General features: G+C 34.6%; 1 protein-coding gene across 1 annotated transcript in view; it reads left to right on the top strand.

The window, feature by feature from the left end:
• The window catches only part of LOC143625314 (uncharacterized), a 35,243-nt gene extending 15,762 nt beyond the window's left edge, over positions 1-19,481 (top strand). The window contains exons 2-7 of the mRNA XM_077095681.1: positions 4,128-4,913; positions 4,997-5,047; positions 9,900-10,886; positions 14,895-15,860; positions 17,620-18,588; positions 19,455-19,481. Coding sequence (XP_076951796.1) covers positions 4,128-4,913; positions 4,997-5,047; positions 9,900-10,886; positions 14,895-15,860; positions 17,620-18,588; positions 19,455-19,481 — 3,786 coding nt within the window. The remainder of the gene's footprint in view (positions 1-4,127; positions 4,914-4,996; positions 5,048-9,899; positions 10,887-14,894; positions 15,861-17,619; positions 18,589-19,454) is intronic.
• Positions 19,482-20,580: the final 1,099 nt, after the last annotated feature.

The following is a 20,580-nucleotide window of genomic DNA, read 5'->3' on the forward strand; positions in this document are numbered from 1 at the left end:
CAATTTTTCTCTCTCCTGGGCCTATAAAAGCAAGCCCTTTGAGTTTTTTATCCTTCATCTTCTTTGTTGTTTATTCAGAGCTTTCCCTTCTTTCTATTCCGATTAAGTGCCTATCTTCCAGATTTCCGTTCTTCAGAAGCAACTTGTACCTGACTCTGTTGTATGTCTGATAGCCCAGACAACACAATCTCCCCCAGCAATCGCCGTGTGAAATCGTTAGTAATGTCTACGTTGAAGAAGACCGGCAAGGGGAAGAGGGCTGCTGAGGCCTCATCGGAGGAGGTAGGGAAGACCAAGGCAGTGAAGAAGTGGGATGAGATCCCCTGTAAACTGAGGCAGTCCGATTTTGACAGCCTTATCGCCTCTCAGGGTTTTCTCCCTGAGTATGGCTGCATGCTGCCGGCGGCCGGGCAAACGGCGGCGGACCCGCCCACCGGCTATATATCCCTTTATTGCCATTTTTTCACCCACTGCAACCTTCGTCTCCCGATGACAAGGTTTGTGGGTGCGCTGCTTAGGTTTTATGGGATTCACATATCCCAAGTCCATCCGTTTGGACTCGTGCGCATGACTCATTTTGAGTTCATGTGCAAATCTCATCGCGAGGAGCCCACCCCTCGTCGCTTTCAATTTTTTTATAAGCCAAAGATCCAAGATTCTTGGTTCTCCTTCATTCCTCGCAGTCAGAAGGTCAAGTGCTGCACTGTTTCATTCAAGAGCCTTCATGACTGGTCTGAGAGATTTTTCTATATCAGGGCTGGTGTGATCCCCATCCGCATGACCATGCGCGCGATCTCTTCTGCGCCTGCGGATGTGGGTGTCTTCAAGAACCCAACTGGCGCCTGGGTAAAAAAGTTGACTGCCGAACCATCCCCCGCCAAGAAAATTTGCGAGGAGGCGCTGGTGGGGGTTGGTATGAGCAGGAGGTGGGCTGACAGCGCGACTGAGCCCGTTATCCAAGTTGACGGCTTGTGTAAGTTAACTCATTGCATTACTTCTGCGCGAATATAATTCGTTTTGCTGATATCATTTGACTTGTTTTGTGCAGTCAGCAAGGAGTATGTCCACGCCGCCTATGATGAGCATATGGAGGGTGGCTCCGTCGCGCTGGGCGCTGGGGAGGTTGGCTTCCCCGATCGCTTGGATGACATGTTCATCCCTGTTGATCTGGGATTTCGCTTTGACAGCGACGCGCCTGGTAAGCCTTTGTACTTATGCTTATGCCTTTATAATACCAGATTTGGCTAACCTTTCTGTTGCGTGTATTGTAGACGCGCTCGAGAACTACGAGTTGGAGCTAAGGGGAAAACTGGCGCAGGGGCCAGTAAGAAACAGAAGAAAGATGATGCCCCTTTTGCCCAGGATCCTCCTTCTCAGGCGAAGGGACTTGAGAAATGGCGCCAATGAAGAAACGTGGATCGACTCACTGGTAGACGATCAACTTTCCTCGGGTGTGATTATGCTATTTCACCGATGGTTCTCTGGAATCTGGATTCTTCCACCTACAAAATGAACAGCACCGTAAACTTACCCCTCAGAAAGGGACAGAGGGGTCCTCTTTGGGGTAACCCTCCGGTGTGAGAATAAGAGTTTGTAGGAGAAGATAATAATCTGAGAGTAAGGAATTGGAATGTATTGCTTAATAATGCGTAATACTGTGTAATAGGGCATACCTCTCCTTGTGGAGTTGATGTGGTATTTATAGTGCTAGGGTTTCCAATGATTGGGCTCAGACCCAATTAGGGCCTTTTTGGCCTCCTCCTATTGCTTTGCGCCACGTGTCCTTGGGACACCTGGTGCTTTTTCATTGATTATTCTCTGACCCAGGTATTTTACCTGACCCATGTGCAATCACGTGGTAGCACATGGGTTTTGCTGAGTTGTCCACCTTTCATTGGCAGCTGTCAACATCAGCATATTCTTATTCCTTAAAAAGATACCTTCTGGAAGGTTGTCTGACGTGCACAATCAAGGTTGTCCTTATCCTGATTTGGATAAGGACGAGGTTGATTATGTGCATGTGTGATATGCGCCTATCCTGAGGATGCGCGAGGTCTTCTCTTTATTCTCACGCGCAGATGTTTCATGCGCAGATGTGATATGCACAAGCATGTGATATGCGCCACGTGCGGATGCGCCACGCGCAGATGTGATATGCGTCACGCGCGGATGCGTCACGCGCAGATGTGATATGCGTGAGCATATATGGTGCGTGAGCATGTGATACGCGTGAGCATATGTGATGCCTGAGCATATGTGATGCATGAGCATATGTGATGCCTGAGCATATGTGATATGCGCCATGCGCATAGGTTTTGGCTTTGTGCCTTCATAATATCTTGATTTCAAGCCTCTTGTCTATATCTTGTGGGTTGACCCGCCTCGCTCGGTGTTGAGGCAGGTACATACCTCTTCACCATGGCTTTACAATCATTGGATAAGGTACTAAATTATGTGCTCTACCCCAAATTTTAAATATGCATTGTTGTATTGAATAATGGAGTATTTTGTTGTTCTTTTATTAAATTAATCTACCTATTATACTATTAAAACAAAACCATTCTTCCACATGTCATTCAACTAGAGTAGCCAACTAATGCTATTACCATTTATAAAATTACTAACAAAGTTACAAATATAATTTTAAATGTTGTATTAAGTGAGATCTTTAGATATTTATGAATTATAAAACTTTTAACATTATTTATATTATTTTATAAATATTGTCTTTTTAAAAATAAAATAAAAGTAGAAAACGTATATTAATAAATATAAAAAAAATGAGACATTGGACTTGTCAATCATCAAAGGTCAAACCTGGTAGTACAGGTACTGTTCACATGGCAGATGTCAAGACGACACTTGCCATTTCAAATGGCGGATGTCTTTTTTACATATAGGGGCAGCTACATTTGGAAACGTGAACCGCCAGTCAAAGTGGCGGATCAAAAAAAGTGACATCCGCCATTTGAAATGGCGGAACACACGATAAAAGTATCACATCCGCTATTTCAAATGACAGAACACCAGATAATTGTCCACCTTACCCGACACAAACTGACATGCCCTATATATAAATTGAGATCCGTCATTTCAAATGGAGGATCTCCTAGAAACCATTACAACCTTTTATCTCTCCTCGAGAACATTTAACCCTTCTTTAATTTCTTATTTTGAAAAAGAATTCAAAAAACCAATTGGTTAATTCCTTATTGCATTTCCATGTTTCCATGTCTCTATAAGTAATGAGCTAGTTGTTTTCGGATATAAATATGATGAGAAAATTTTATCCAAGAATCTTCTTATTATTCTTCCTCCCGTCTAGATATTTATTATTACTTTACCCGTTTGGTGGACGTAAACATCAAAGTGGGAATTTGACGACTACATTAATTCAGTAACATGAATGAGCAGAAGGCAGGTCTGGATGGGATACCGGCGGGGTACTCTCGCAAAGACGACATTGAACGCGTAACTAGTGTCGCTACGCGTATAACCTCACAACGGTATGCGCATAAGCAGCATCGGACGCGTAACTGGTACCGGTGATCGTGTCACACAATGCCTGTATACGCACGGTAAGCGCGTAACGCTGCATTGAATGCGTAACCGGCGTCGGTACGCGCGTAACACGACATCGTATGCATAATTGATGCCCGTACGCACACAACGCGGCATTGAACGCATAACTAGTGTCGGTACGCGCGCAACCCAACATTTAGATGCATAACACACTTGCAAAGCCCGTACACGTGTAACTGACCATTCTAACCTGAAACCCGTTCTGGCCTGACCTCTTTCAATTCAAACCCATCCTGACCCGCCCCAAACTTAACTAACCCTTTTTTGTTTCGAGTCATTCCGACCCTAACCTGTTCTGACCCATGACCCGATCCAGCCCGACACAATCTGCTTGATGGTCCTAACTAGCAATCATGTAGCATGCTAATTTTTTAATATTGACAAACTAAAGCACAACCCTATTCAAATTAAATCGAATGCAATGCTCGTTTTTATGGTATATTAAATTAATGCGAAAAAATATCGGATATCGGTCAAGGATCAATAATTTAGTCTCAAAAAAGTAATAATCACCTTTGCTCATGCACTTTTTCTCTTCCCTTTAGACAATATATCGACTTGAAGAGATAGCAGACGCCACGGAAAACTTTTCTGATGCAAATCTCATTACGGAAGGTACATTATTAGGAAAGGTTTATAAAGGTCGACTGATCAAGGATGGGAATTTCATGACGATTGCGATACGAAGGTTAGATCGGGAAATTGAACAAGGAGACGAGTTGCAAAAGGAGATTTCAATGCTTAATCGTTTCAAGAATAAAAATAATATTGTCTCCGTTGTTGGGTATTGCGATGAGAATAATGAAAAGATAATAATTTACGAGCACGCATTTAATGGAACTCTTGACAAACATCTAAGTGACGGAACCCTCACATGGTCCCAAAGACTGCGAATATGCTTGGGTGTTGCACGTGCGTTGAGTTGCATCCATTATGATGTCGTACATTGTGACATCAGTAGCTCTAAAATATTTTTGGATAAAGATTGGGAACCTAAGATATACGGTTTTGAAATTTCCACCGAATATCCTCCAAGTTGGAGGCATCGTCTTCTCTGCGCCAACGTCAGGACACCCAAATATGATGTTTATTGTTTAGGCTTACTATTGTTTGAAGTCCTTTGCGGGAGGAAACCAATGATTATGTACGATGTTGTTCATGAAGAACCAGCTAAGATCATTGATCCTAATTTAAGGAAACATGTAGACAAAAATTCGTTTAAACTCTTCATCAACGTAGCGAATGACTGCTTGAAGGGACGTCTAATTACTATGGATCAGATTGTTAAAGAACTCGAGGAGGTCTTGGAAGTTCAACGTAGTTCTAATCTTGTAAGTCACTTGTTTCGTTCTTTCAACCTTTTCTTATTATTACTTTTTATATGTTTAAGAAATTATTTTAATTTTTTTTATAGATCGAACACTCAATAGCTGCAGTTGGTACACCTGTGATCAAGAGCATGATGGTAATTACTTCTTTAATTAATTTGATTATATAATTATTAAATGTTTAGATTACATCGAAGGCAAGCGGGCAACAAGCTTTGCCGCTACCCCTTTTTGAATTAATTTGCGGTGACTATGGTTAATAAAATAGTTTTTTCAGTATAACACACGCAACAAATTAATTTAAACATTTTTTAAGACCGTTGTGTTTTGTTGTTACCCTTGGTAAGACAATCCACTATGGTGAATTATTCTTCCAATTGGCTGCCACTTCTTAATAAGACAAAAAAACCCATTTTTTTTGGAGCATTTACATATTTCTCCTTTCTAAACTTTAAAATTACATATTTTCCCAAACCATGCTTAAAAAGCATTGTACATTTTGCATTAAAAACTTGTACTTTGGAGAAATATGTAATTTTATAAGGTTAGGAAGAGGAAATATGTAAAAATCCCTTTTTTTTTATAAAATATGTAAAATCCTAAATTTGATGAACAACCAGATCACAAGAACAACCTATGGTTGCAACCCAACCTTTTTTGATACATGGCATACAACTAGTGGTGAAGAAGTTGATTTTCTTTTTCATTTTTTATCTTTAACAATTAATCCCATAAATTATTTGTGTTTTGTGTAATATTTTATACTAGGTTAGTAATCTGTATATTATACGGGCTGAAAAATGATATAATGTCAATAAAAAAATGTTTGCATAGTCGATACAAGTTATATGTGAAATCAAACATGAAATATATGTCATAGCATACGGAACAATTATAATTATTTAAAAAAAAATCCATAATGCCAAATAATATAGTAAGGTATAACAATTTCTCATAAAGGAAATTATAGATTACACTAATTATAATAGTGACGAAGGATTAGAACATAAATTGTTCATAAAGGTTATTATTCAATGAAAAAAGTTTCCAACGTGTTTGAAAATACAAGTTGTCTTAACAAACTTGTTTTGTATCAAATATGAACCCGAACCGCTCGTTCAAATTAACACAAAACTAAAAATACATGAATAATGAATTTGATTTTTAAGTTAGAAAATACTATCCTTTAAAATAACCCGTTTCAACTCAAACTCATTATGATCATAACTCTTTTTTACCTGCCCGTTTTGATCCGACCTAATTTGATACTCTTTTAAAACAATTCGTTTTGACCCGAACTTATTTTACTCAAAAAACACATTGACTTAAACTTGTTTTGAACCAAACATGAACACAACCCGCCTATTTAAATTAATCTAAAACTAAGAATACATGAATGATGAATTTTATTTTTAAGTTAGAAAATACTATGATTTAAAACAACAGGTTCAACCCAAATTTATTCAAATCATTACCCTTTTTGGCACACATGTTTTACCGAACCAATTTGATATTCTTTTAAAACAACCTGTTTCAAACCAAACAATTTACGTTCATAACATGTTTCGAGTCGAACGAATTTTAGTAAAGCTATTGACCTGTTAAATACAAGCCTTATCCGCTCGCTTAAATTTACATAAAAACTAAGAAAACATGAATAATAAATTTATCTTTGTTTTTATATATAAACTTTTATGTAATATTGTAGCTTTTGCATTTGTTTTTTTTAGAGTAATGCAAAGCAAGAGATTAAATCTTACACACGCATAAAATAACCATGACCATCTTTTAGTTGATAAGTTTGCTCAACCACGTATAGAGAAACGACCTTAGTCGCAACACCATTTGTTATGTCATTTACCAACTATGAGCGAATTGCTTTTGCCATCACAGGTTAATCACAACTGTATAAAAAAAAGTCAAAAAGAAACTTTGAGATAACCATAAAAAATAGTATAAGGGCAAATTATTTGTGAAATGTTATGAACTGTTTGATAACAAGTTGTATCCTTAAACTTAAAATATGTCAAACTGCAATAATTTTATTTCAACTACGCTCCATTTTATGCCCAAATGTAATCAGCTTGTACCAAACACCTTTGAACCGTAAATTCGTAACATCTCTGTCAAAAAAATTCAGCCAATAGATCAAGCTGTTGAAACAAGTCATTCTTTCTTAGGCAATAACTTAATTGAGGTAATTAGAAAACCGTTAATAATATAATTTTAAGAAAGTCATAATTGGTTTAATTGAGTTAATTAATAAATATTAAATAGTAATAAATGCATTAATTGTTATATCGTTTAAACATAAAAAATTATTAAATTGAATGAATGATAATTAAAAAACTACTTAATTAGGTGGAATATGTATAAATGAAAATTGATTGGTTGACATCGTATGTGATGGCATATTTAAAGGTCATGTGAAAAACATGTTTTGTTTTAATAGATCAGTTAGATTATTTTACTTGTTTTAGAAAAAAAATGTGAAAACAATTTTTTAACACTTTGGCATAAACTTTACTACAATAGATCTATTTAAAAAAAAAAGCCGTATTTTTTTAATGTTGTCTCAATATATATTATTCTTTTGTGATAATAATTATTTCTTTTTATAATCATAATCTTTATTTATTTAATAATAAATACGGTTTAGGTAGGGTTGTGAATATTAATGAAAAGTTGTATTGTATTGGGTTATATACGTGAAAGAGTGTGAGATACTAGTTTTTACTGAAAAGTTAGGTTAGTCTTAAGGATGAAGGAAATAAAGAACACATATTTCTTTCTAATTTCACCATCGTCCTTAGTAGCACATACTATTAGAGACCCACCTAAATCCTAGTCATATCTAAGATTAACTGTATGCATTTCCTAGTTAAAAGATCTAGTCAAAGCTATAGTCAAAACTATTCCATTGTTTTTCCAACCACTACTAAAAAATTGACATATTGCAACCTTTATTTTACAAACAGTTGCACTAGATCTAATGCAACCGTTCCGTTACATAATGCAGCAATTTTTCTCAATTGCTACCTTCTCAAGATAATAGTCTTTGAAAAAGAGTTGCATTAGGTAAGAAAAACGTTGCATTAGGTCTAGTGGAACTTTAATACTCCCTTAACTAGGTAATCACCTATTAACTGGTCCTTTTTAATACCATGGCCGTCTCTTCCTCCCACCTTTTCTGCCGGCTTTCTACCCACCCTTCAAACCGCTTTAACATCCAAAACTCTCTTTGGTAAATGCCAATATTGTTTTACTTTCTTATTGCCATGTATTGAAGAAAAAGTACCCATGAGTTATTCTTCCTACATTGGGGTGATGTCTACCAATCAACCACAAGCACATTCAATGGGAGTGGCCAACAACATCTCCAACCTTACATGGCTCTTTGATAGCGATGCGTCTCACCATCATCACCAGTGACCTTAATGCATTCTCACTCCATACTCCATATGATGGTGCCGATGAACTTGTAATCGACGATGGTTTCTCTTACAATTACCCATGTTGGCCTAATTACACTCACATTCTCTAACATTTCCTTCATCCTAAATGTTCTTTGTTATATCTCTTACTAATGCATTGATGACGACATACTAATTTAATTTTTCTCTATGAAATTTGTAACCACAAACTTCTAAACCAATACATTTCTCCTTCATGGACTAGTCATGGAATCTATGAACTCCAATCCTACCAAGAGTCCAAGATGCCTAAAGTTTTATCCTTGCAATCAAATAAAATTTGCTTCGCTGCACAAGATACCCTCATTTTAAAGAGTTAAATATTTGTTTACTTTCATTTCTTCTACTAAGTCCTTTCATGATTCATGTAATTCTTGTTATATCAACAAGAGTCATAAACTCCCATTTCATGCTTCTACTCTTACATCCATCTAATGCTCCTTTACATTTAATATTTATGATGTGTGGTACGACTTTAAATATTATATACTTTTTGTTTATCACTTTACCAAATACGCATGGATTCTAATAAAACATAAATTTGGCTCTCACCACATTTACTAGTTTGGGGAAATATGTAAAAATCCCTTTTATATTAGCAACGGCGATGAATATATATATTAAACTAGCTTGGCTATGTTGAACGTCATCAACTTATCGTTCCAAAGCGTGTCATCTTGTTAGTCCTCTTACCAACAAGGTCTACACATCTTGTCATGTGTACATTGTTGAGCACGAATTCCCTTTCAAACGCCTTACCCAAACCATTACTTCGCCTTCTCTTAGTCCTGATTCTTCGTTACCTCTTGCAATCACTATCATAAACATACCCACCCTCTCTAATCCTCACTAACTACAACAACTACTCATTATAAATAATCATCACATACGACAAAATCATGCACCACATAACACCGGGTAAAATCATCTCACAACTGACCCTTCAATATGTGAACCTTATGTTCATAACCCTTCCCCTCAAATATGATACTCTTCAGCATACCGAAACTCCAGTCACCGAGCCTTCTCCTCAACACCACCCTCCTACAACTTGCACCCTATAAAAAGCCAATCCCAAATACCATAATTCTTACTTGGTACTCTATCATACCATTACTCAACCCTTTGCCGAACCGTCTACAATCATCCAAGCCTTAAAACAACCTCCATCACGAAAACCATGCAAGAAGGAAGCATCTTGCATTAGATATTCACTTTGTATGTGAAAAGGTTCAAGAGGGCTCTTTACGCGTCACTCATATTGTAGGTGATGATCAGCTTGTGGATGTTATTACTAAAGTGTTGCTCAAACACCATTATCCAAGATAAATTGTATATATTTCCTAGTCAAAAGTCATAGTCAAACTGTTATTATTAGTATTGTTAGTATTGATTATAGCTAGGCTATATTACTTCTCAATTGTTATATCTTTTGTATGAGTTATGAATACAAAATACGGTTGAGTCATTTGTAAAGTTCTAATTCTCCGGTTCTCACTTGATGCATAATTTGTAGATGGATTTCTTAAATATCCCACTAAGCAAGATAAAGGATGCCACAAAAAATTTTACTGAAACATTTGTTGGGTCTGGTGGATTTGGTGAAGTATACAAAGCAGAACTTGACGTATTAAATATCAAAAGTTTGTCATCGATGAAAGGGAAGCGTAAATATGAAATGCCGAAAGTAAGGAAAACTGTAGCCATAAAGCGTCTTTTTAATAATAAAGCAGATGAGCAAGCTAAACAAGGGTTTTTAACTGAAATTGAGCTGCTCAGCAGTTGTAGCCATGCAAATGTAGTCTCACTTCTTGGCTTTTGTGAAGAAGGTGGTGAAATGATTATTGTTTATGAGTACGCTTCTGGAGGAAGCCTTAGTGATTATTTGGAAAGTAGTGGTAAACTTACTTGGGCACAAAGAATTCAAATTTGCCTTGACATTGCACATGGAATTAATTACCTTCACACCATCATGGAGGAAAAGCCAATGATAATACATCGAGATATAAAGAGTGACAACATTTTATTAGATGGAAATCTAAACGCAAAGGTTGCTGACTTTGGGCTCTCCAAATTCCATCTTATGAAGCAACAGGTTAGCACTGTCAAGACAATGTGTATAGCAGGCACACAATTTTATTTGGATCCAGAATTTTCGGCTCATGGTAAATACAAAAGGGCATCGGATATTTACTCATTTGGAGTAGTTTTATTTGAGGTCCTATCTGGACGTTTGGCCTATGATAGTATTTACTTCCGTGAAAATAACATGGGGCTTGCACCCATTGCAAGGAAACTCTTCATCGAGGGAACGCTAAAGGAATTGATGGATCCTAAAATGATTGAAGACGATGATCATATTCTTACTCTTAATAGAGGACCAAATAAAAAATCTTTCGAAACATTTTCAAAAATCGCATATGAATGCTTGGCAGAAACTCAAGTCAGACGTCCAACAATGGAAGTCATCATCTATGAGCTTCAATATGCATTACACTTGCAGGTAAGTCAATTTTACATAAAAATACATTGCAATATTTTTATTCACTAGCCAGTTGCCCGCGCGATGCAGCGGTGTACGCGCAAACGCAACCGGTGTTAGTACGTTTGTAACTTCACAACGATACGTGCATAACCCGATGGTGGTATGTATTTAACGTGGCATCGGACGTGTAATCGGTGCCAGTAAGAGCGCCTCACATAACGCATATGTGCGAGCAATCCGATATGTATAAACAATGCCATCCGCGTAAATGATGCTTGAGCGCACGCAACCGGCGGCGGCAATCAATAAGCAAAGATGAAATGCACAATAAATTCAAATAAACTACTTTTTAACCCAATTCGCTTTGACGGACATGTTCCGACTCGAAAGTTTTAACCCGAAGCCCGTTTTGACATGATCCCTTTCGATCTACACCCTTCCCGACATGAACTAACTTAACCCTTTTTGGTATTAACATGTTCCAACCCTAACTCGTTTCGACACCATTAGCCAAACCTGCCCGACCCGTTGCCGGTAATAACTGGTAATCACGTAACATGTTAGTTTTTTAAAAGTAATAAACTATAGCAATACCATACTCAAATTAAAGAGAATAAAATGCATGTTTTTATTATGTAATTTTTTAGAAAAAAATATTAAAGTGAAAATGTTATGGCCGATAAAAAGTCGTGAGGTTGTTGGTTTAAAATAAGGGGAAAATGTGTAACTATTTAATAAATTAACAGAACTTGATTGAAGTTGAAGGACCATTATTGTAAATTATTTTTAAATGTGTAAAGACTATATTATCCCTACATTCTTAAAATTCTATGCATTGTTACTTGTATAGTATGCAACAAGAGTGGTACCTTAAAATTTAAGAGTTCCTTCACTCCTATATTATATATATTCACTCCTATATTATATATAGTATAGATATTCTGAATTTATTCTAAATATGCCCATGCTTGTAAATATTTTATTGACATTTTCAAAGAATTTTAGGATATATACTCACTTTTAGCTTAGAATTTTAGAATTTTATACTGGGTATGGTTGTTGTTGTTGTAGCTTAGAATACATAATGCACAAACTTGAATTCAATATGGACTAGAGTGTGCAAAATATGATTCTTTATATCCTCATACTTTTAATTATGCGTGATGGTTTGAATAAGAAAAATAAGCAATGATAATTAAAATATAATTTCAATATCTAAACACCTAAAACGGAAATTAGTTTAAAATGATTTTTCACTAACTCTTTATACTACCTTTGTATATGAGATATAGAATTAATAATTTGTGTGTTCTTAGTGATTAGAGTTTCATAAGTAGGTCTAAATTAGAGTTGAAAAATGAAATGAATAAGATATGGGTACTCGATATAAATATTTTGAAATGAAAATTAACTAATGGGTTTAAGTAACATTCCACATAGGTGGATAGGCAAACTAAAGGGGTTTTTAGGGCACGTTTGTTTCACATAATGAAATGAAATTGGAATTTGATTTTGCGTAGGATTTGGAATTGGAAAGAATTGGATTTGGAATCTGAACATTCCAATAGGAACTGAAAAGGAAAGTAATTGAAATCCAATTTCATTCTTGATGTCTTCGTTTGACAAATGAATTGTAATTTATCACCATAAATGAATTGGAATCGGTTTTTTTTTTTTTGGTTAACGATGATAACGGCGGAAACATTTTTTAGTTTTTTTTTTATTTTTTGTTTTTTACTTATATTTTGCCTTATGATTTTTTAATTTTTTTTTGAATTTTTTTAAGGGTTTTCTATTAAGATCAAAAACCACTCAAAAAAAATTAAAAAATAATAATAAAAAATTCATAACTCCAAATATAAATCAAAAACAAAAAAAGTAAAAAAATTAAAATGTTTTATTCGTTTTCCTTGTTCAAAAAAAAACTCGCGAAAAAATTCCAATGAATTTACTTGAAATCCACCACATTTTGGAAGGATTTGAAATCCCTTTATTTTAAGGAATTTGAAGGAATTGAATTCCAATTCCAATTCTTTGACAACCGAACACACCAAAATGGAATTAAGATTCCAATTCCAACGAAACGAACACGCCATGTCATGAGATTTTAATTTCAATTTCTTTGAATTCCCACGAATTCTGTGAAATGAACACGCCCTAGAGAATTCTGCGTAGGGTTAATCAAATCAAGTATACATCATTATACAGTTATACATGTATTAATATCGGTATCATCTAACAAACAACATGCTCATTAAGCTAGTTAAGCTAATTACATCATTAATCCCTGATCTATACAACTTTACATTTTGAGTCCCCGATATATCTATCAAGATACTTCCCTGTTGACAAAATTCATGCCCTCCATTTCTGAATTGAAATCAATGAATCTGAGTTGAAGGTCTTCCATTTCTTCCCATGGAAAGTTGGATGAATTTGAGAAGGAGCTGACAAATCCAACTTGTAAGCAACTATAACAATTTTTTTTCAAAAATCAAGAAAGGCCCGTAATGCATACGACTTAGCCTTCATTCACCCCTAATTTCCCAGTTGGATTTCGGAAGGTCTTCAACTGCAAGCAACCCTCATGGTTCTTTACGGATTCGTTAAACATGAAATATTAAATTAGAGTCATTTAATTAGCTTTTACGATCAACAGGTTGATTAATTAAGAGTTAAATAAATAAGAAATAAATAATAGTTATTTGTTTAAGTTTAAATAAATTATTTAGATAATCTAATTATTTATTATTATTTAATATTTAAATAGCTTGGTCTAGTGGCAAAGGTGTATGACTCACAATCAAATGGTTCGGGTTATAGTTACACTTTAGACATTGGGTGAAATAGGCGGAATAAAATATTAGTTAAGAAAAAGGTAAAAAAGCCTGATCCTTTTAAAAAACTTCAGGGAGAGAAGTAGAGATTAATGAGCAAGGGAATAAGATGAAAAAGAAAGAGTATTTATAGTTGAGTTAGGATTAAAACCCCAACTTAATGAGAAAGTTTAGAGTAAATCTTGGAGAAAAAGTTTAAATAAAAAGAAAATAATGATAATCAAAATAATGAAAGGTAGGCATTTGCCATCAACTTTCTTATTATTTTTTTTATAATAATAATAGAATTATGTAAATAGAGTTTTAACTTTTGTAAATTATAGAAAGCACCCTATAGTTACAATAATGAAACAAATTGATCTTTCAAGAACTATATAATATAGTAAAGTATTTTAGTTGAAAATAGTATAAAATAACTTTGGATTTTAAACGGGTTGGGTTTCGGGTTTAAAAATTGACGAATGTTACATAGAGGTTGTGTATATTGTTGCAGTAGTGGTGGGCATTTGATTGTACTGTCTATCTAGTCGAACATATTGTTGGACACCGTCATGTGCAGTTTTCTCTATGGTGATCATCGCCATTTAAGGAATTGGCTTTTGTGGATCGAAAAAAGAGGAGAAGCTGCGCGAAAAATAGGTTTGCAGGGCTGTGATACCATACTAAACCGTAGGTTGTTATTATTGATTAATTGCAAATAATAGATTACAACAGGATCCTATACATAGGACTAGACATTAAAGAACCCTGGAGTCACGATTCAACCATTCCATCAATCAAGAACATAACAAGAAGTACAACCAAGGACTAACCCCTGAAACACAAACTTGTAATACAACGTTGTTACAAGACACACCAGTGTTATTCGACCCTATTTATAGACATCATCATGGCGGTTATAACTACCCGGTAGTTATTTAACCAACCTAACCGCCTAAATTACACCAACACCCCCTTGACTCACAAATATTAATTACATAAAACACCCTAAACTATACTTTATACTAATTACATAAACGACCCGTAAATTCCGTGTAAAACTTGATCACACAATTACGGATGTTTAAGGCTAACAAATATTACACGCAGGTATCATTAAGAATGATAAATATAAAATACATCTAATAATAATATTGTCTAACAATATCATTATCAACATTCTCATTGATTTTAACACACAATGTTGCAGGGGGGAACCAATGAACTCTCAAGGTTTCAACTCAATGATATACTGTCGGCCACCAACGAGTTTGATGAAACATACCGCATTGGTGTAGATACAAATTCTGTGGTGTACAAAGCTGAACTCGATCATTATGACAAAAATAGTTTTTTGATTACGAAAGGGGAGAATAATGGTGAACCATCCAAGAAACGCAGTGCTGTAGCTATAAAACGCATCAGCGGAAGAAAAGGCTTGCAAGTTAAACAAGGATTCTTTGCAGAACTTGAAAGGGGTGCTACTTATAAGCATCCCAAAATAGTAAGTCTTCTTGGCTTTTGTGATGCAGGTGATGAAATGATCCTGGTCTATGAGCATCATTCTTCTAACAAAAGACTTAACGAGTATTTAAAAAGCGCTGATAGCATGAATAATCTTACATGGACCCACCGTTTACACATGTGCCTTGACATTGCACGTGGAATCAAATACCTTCACACTAACACGGCCATACACAGTGACATAAAGAGTGCCAGCATTGTGTTAGATGAGAATTTCCATGCGAAAATTGCATCCTTTGGGATCTCCATGTTACACCCAATAAATCAAGAGGTATGCTTGAAAGTGTATGAGGATCCAGAATACGAAACAACGGGTAACGTGGAAATAAATTCAGACATTTACTCTTTTGGAGTGGTTCTATTTGAAACCTTTTGTGGGAGGTTGGCTTACGATCCGATTTACATAGAAGTAAATGGCAAAGGACTTGCCCCTATTGCACACCAATGTTTCAAGGATGGAACCATAGAGCGAATGATAGATCCAAAGCTAAAGGAAGAGACCAATGAAGACGTTTTCACTTCAACCGGAAGACCCACTCAATATTCGCTAGACACATTTTTAAAAATTGCATATCGATGTTTGGGAGCAGCAACTGAGCGTCCTACAATCGAAATCGTGATCAAGGAACTTGAGAGAGCGTTAGTTTTTCAAGTAAGTTGATATTCTCATAGTAAACATTCTTGATCACTCATTGTGCTTAGCCATAATTTTATCTGCTCTCCTTTTTTCATTAACATGCAAGGATATGATCATTATTAATGAACATTTTGATCATGATATACACAACAGAAAAGTTATAAAAAAGTATCAGTTTATTTCAGGCATATTGGATTTTAATAATTCAAACTTGGTCCCATTAGCCGGCGCAAAGCCTAACTTTAAAAATGTACCACAACAGTCCTATGCTTTGATATATTGGCGCCAACGAGTTTTTCACTAACGGGGTTAGATTCTGTTAGTTTTTTATGATGTGTACGATGATGTGGCAAAAATATTGACGTGGACTGCTCATATGGATATGATAAAAAATATTTTTAAATTAAGATTATATTTTTCTAACCAAAATAACAAACCAAACCACTTGTTTTAACCAAAATAACCGGAACAAACCACTTTTTTTTAACAAAAATAAGCTAACCGAACCACTTTTTTTAAACAAAAATAAACCAACCGAACCACTTTATTTAACAAAAATAAACGAACCGAACCACTTTTTTAACAAAAGTCAACAAACGAACCACTTTTTTTTAACAAAATCAACGAAGCGAACCACTTTTTTTTTTAAATATTAACGAACCGAACTACTTTTCTAATAAAATAAACTCAGGTCATGAGAGTTCAGGTCAGAACGAGTTTCGGGTCAAAAGTGGATCGTGTCAGAATGGTGGTGGTGGTTTGGTTTGTATATATTTGTTTTAGAAAAACGGTTTGGTTCGTTTATTTTTGTTAAAAAAGTAGTTCGTTTCATTTATTTTTGTTAAAAAAGTGGTTCGGTTTGTTTATTTTTGTTTAAAAAGTGGCTCGGCTTGCTTATTTTTATTTAAAAAATATGGTTTGTTTAGTTGCTTTTTTTAAAAAAAAATCGTTCGGTTCGTTTATTTTTTGTTAAAAAAGTAGTTTGTTTCGTTTATTTTTGTTAAAAAAGTGGTTCGATTCCTTAATTTTTGATAAAATAAGTGGTTCGGTTCGTTTATTTTTGTTAAAAAAGTTGTTCGGCTCGCTTATTTTTGTTTAAAAAATATGGTTCATTTAGTTGATTTTTGTTAAAAAAAAAGTCGTTCGGTTCATTTATTTTTGTTAAATAATAAATATAGAGATCAGTTCGTTTATTTTGTTTAAAACAAATTGATTCAATTTGTTTATTTTTGTTAATAAAAAGTTGTTCGGTTCGATTATTTTTGTTAACAAATATGGTTTGGTTAGAAAAGTAATTTAGTTCGCTTATTTTGGTTTAAAAATGTGGTTCGGTTCATTTATTTTTTGTTAAATATATAGTTTAGTTCGTTTATTTTGTTTAAAAAATTGATTCAATTTGTTTATTTTTGTTAATAAAAATTGTTCGGTTCGATTATTTTTGTTAACAAAAGTGGTTTGGTTAATTTATTTGGTTAGAAAGTAGTTCAGGTCGCTTATTTTGGTTTAAAAATGTGGTTCGGTTCATTTATTTTTGTTAAATATGTAGTTCAGTTCGTTTATTTTGTTTAAAAAAATTGATTCCGTTTGTTTATTTTTGTTAATAAAAATTGTTCTGTTCGATTATTTTTGTTAACAGAAGTGGTTTGGTTAGTTTATTTGGTTAGAAAAGTAGTGTAGTTTGCTTATTTTGGTTTAAAAATGTCGTGTTGTAACGAACCACATTGTCCGGAGGTTCCCACACAACATTCTCATTTTTTTTAACACAATGTTGTAGGGGGAAACCTTTCTCCGGAGGTTCCCACTCGATGATATCATGTTGGCCACCGAGAATTTTGACGAAACATGCCTGATTGGTGCAGACAGAAATGGTATGGTATACAAAGCTGAGCTTGACCATTTTGGCAAGAGTAAGTCGTTACTAACGAAAGGGATGAATAACGGTGAAACATCAATTAAACGAATTACAGTAGCTATAAAACGTATAACCGATACAAAAGACTCGCAGGTAAAACAAAGATTTTATGCAGAACTTGAAAGGGGTGCTACTCATAAGCATCCCAAAATTGCAAGTCTTCTTGGCTTTTGTGATGCGGGTGATGAAATGATCCTTGTCTACGAGCATCATGCTTCAAATAAAAGCCTCGACGAGTATTTGAAAAGCATTGATAGCATAAATAATCTTACATGGACCCACCGTTTACACATGTGCCTTGAGATTGCGCGCATAATTAAATACCTTCACGGTAACATGAGCAACCACGGTGACTTAAAGAGTGCCAACATTTTGTTAGACATGAAATGCGAGCCGAAAATTGCTTACTATGGGATCTCCAAGTTACACCCACCAAATCAAGAAATAGGCATGAAAGTGGAAGTGTATGAAGATCCCGAATATGAAGCCACGAGTAAAGTGGAAACTAAGTCAGATATATACTCGTTTGGAGTAGTTCTATTTGAAATATTTTGTGGGAGGTCGGCATACGATCAAGTTTATGCGGAAGTAAATGACAAAGGGCTTGCACCCTTGGTATGCCAATGTTTCAAAGATGGAACAATAAAGAGAATGATCGATCCGAAGCTATTGGAAGAAAGTGATGAAGACATTTTTATTTCAACCAAAGGACCCAATCAAGAATCTTTGCATACATTTTTAAGAATTGCATATAGATGTTTGGGAGAAGCGGCCAGACGTCCTACAATTGAAATCGTGATCAACGAACTTGATAGAGCTTTAAACTTTCAAGTAAGTCAACATTCTCAAAGTAATTAGTATTCTTTCTTCTCTTCATATTCTTAATCACGTATATTTACTATTATGCTCACCCATGATCTTGCATGCTCTCCTAGCGCTCTATTTGCGTTAACGTTGAAAGATACGATCATTATAGAATAACAGTTTCATCGTCATAAACAATAGAAAGGGTTATAATAAAGTATTTGTTTGTGCGGAAACTTGTTTTAAGTTTTTTTGCTTTATGTGTCAATTGTTTTAGGGATGTGATATTCATATACCATCTTTCAAAACTCACACACCCTACATACGATCGTATGGAAACCAAAAAAAAAAGAATTGATTAAGCTAAATGTTTTTAGAGTTGTGATAGTATACGGATATGATTTCTAAAGGAAATATGATATAATATTCCGTACATGCTTATCCTCGTTTTACGTAATGACACGATACAATATTCCAGACGTGATATAATATTTTGTGTATTATTTGACTCGACACAATATTCCGGACGTGATATAATATTCTACCGGTTTTAATATATAAACACGAACGACACAAGTTTTTTTCTCATTCAAAGTTATAATTTCTCAAAAATGTTATACCCAAAATTCATACGGTCTTCAAAGTTGACCGGTTGTAAAAGAAAAAAACTCATACGATCATATAGAAGTTATACTATCGTATGGAATGTTCCTGGACAGCCGACCAAAGGCTGTGAAAAGCTGACAAATTCTGTCGTCCTATACGATCGTATAAGTGTCATACGATCGTATGGAGTCTAAGGGTGTTTTATTTTAGTTGGCGTTTTTACAATTATAAACTTTATTTGATTTATACATGTATATTTGTATGTGATATTTTTATGTCTATTTTAGATCTTCGGGGCTGTGGATAATATGTGATGTTAATCAGTTCCTGAAGAGAGGAAGATGAATGAATGGAGGTTTATGTGTGGATATTACGAGCTTTAAAGTTATGAGATTTTTGTGAGTTCATTTGAAATTTATGAATTTTTGATGTCCTGTTATGTATTTAATCTTGTCCTTTTGCTCTTCTTTGATAACTTTTTTTCTTTCTAAATGGCGAAATGTTATTAATGATAAAACAGATTAACTATCAAGGTATTGGATGTTACAGAAAATTATAATTGAAAATTAAAACAAAGCTACATGTTCAAAAAAGATTCATCTGAAAAAAAGAAACACACTATTCATCCGCGCACTGTGATGCCTATAATATTTCTTACTAGGTTATATCCTAACATATTGATATTAAGAAAGATTTATAATATAACACAAATTATATTTAACAATGTTCCATTTACAATTGCATACTAATATCATTTGAGTAGACTGTAGACATGTAGGTCTTATCTACTTCTAAACATTTAGTTACTTGTCCGCTGCTGCTTTCGATCCTTTTGGTGATTCGTGATTATGTATCAGACACTAACTTTGTATACCCATTTAAAGAAAATAATTCATATCCCAAACAGGAAATATATACTCAATATAAACATAATCCAAGTTTGTTTATAAAATAAATAAACAGTAGCTTTATTGCTACTTTCAAGTTTCCAAGTGGACGTTATACTGATGTTGATCAACACAATATATTAAACTAACTTCGTTCTAATGATGTTGAAAAAAGAGTGGAGTTTCAATCTCTAAAACTCAAGTTTGTGATATTAAACAATGAGTAGATATTGGAATTAAAAATATTCTTTCATATCTCCTAATGATTTATCTCAATTATTCTATACTTTGAATTTGATTGTGTTTACTATTTTAAATTATTCTCTTTTATGTATTTGAAGAACCCTTACAACTACGATGAGATATAGAACTTTTATTCAATAAACAATTCACAATTTTGCCTTTGATATCATAGATTTTTTCATGGTATCAGAGCGGATTTTGATCACGCTCTAAAAAAACATAGCCCAAACCTTAAACCGAAGATTGTTCCAGCCGACGCCATGGTTGGAGACAAAACCGAAAC

Source organism: Bidens hawaiensis, unplaced genomic scaffold (assembly GCF_021521415.1).
Source record: "Bidens hawaiensis isolate Kalapana, Puna unplaced genomic scaffold, B.hawaiensis_p1.1 tig00004101_1, whole genome shotgun sequence".
Classification (NCBI taxonomy): Eukaryota; Viridiplantae; Streptophyta; class Magnoliopsida; order Asterales; family Asteraceae; genus Bidens; species Bidens hawaiensis.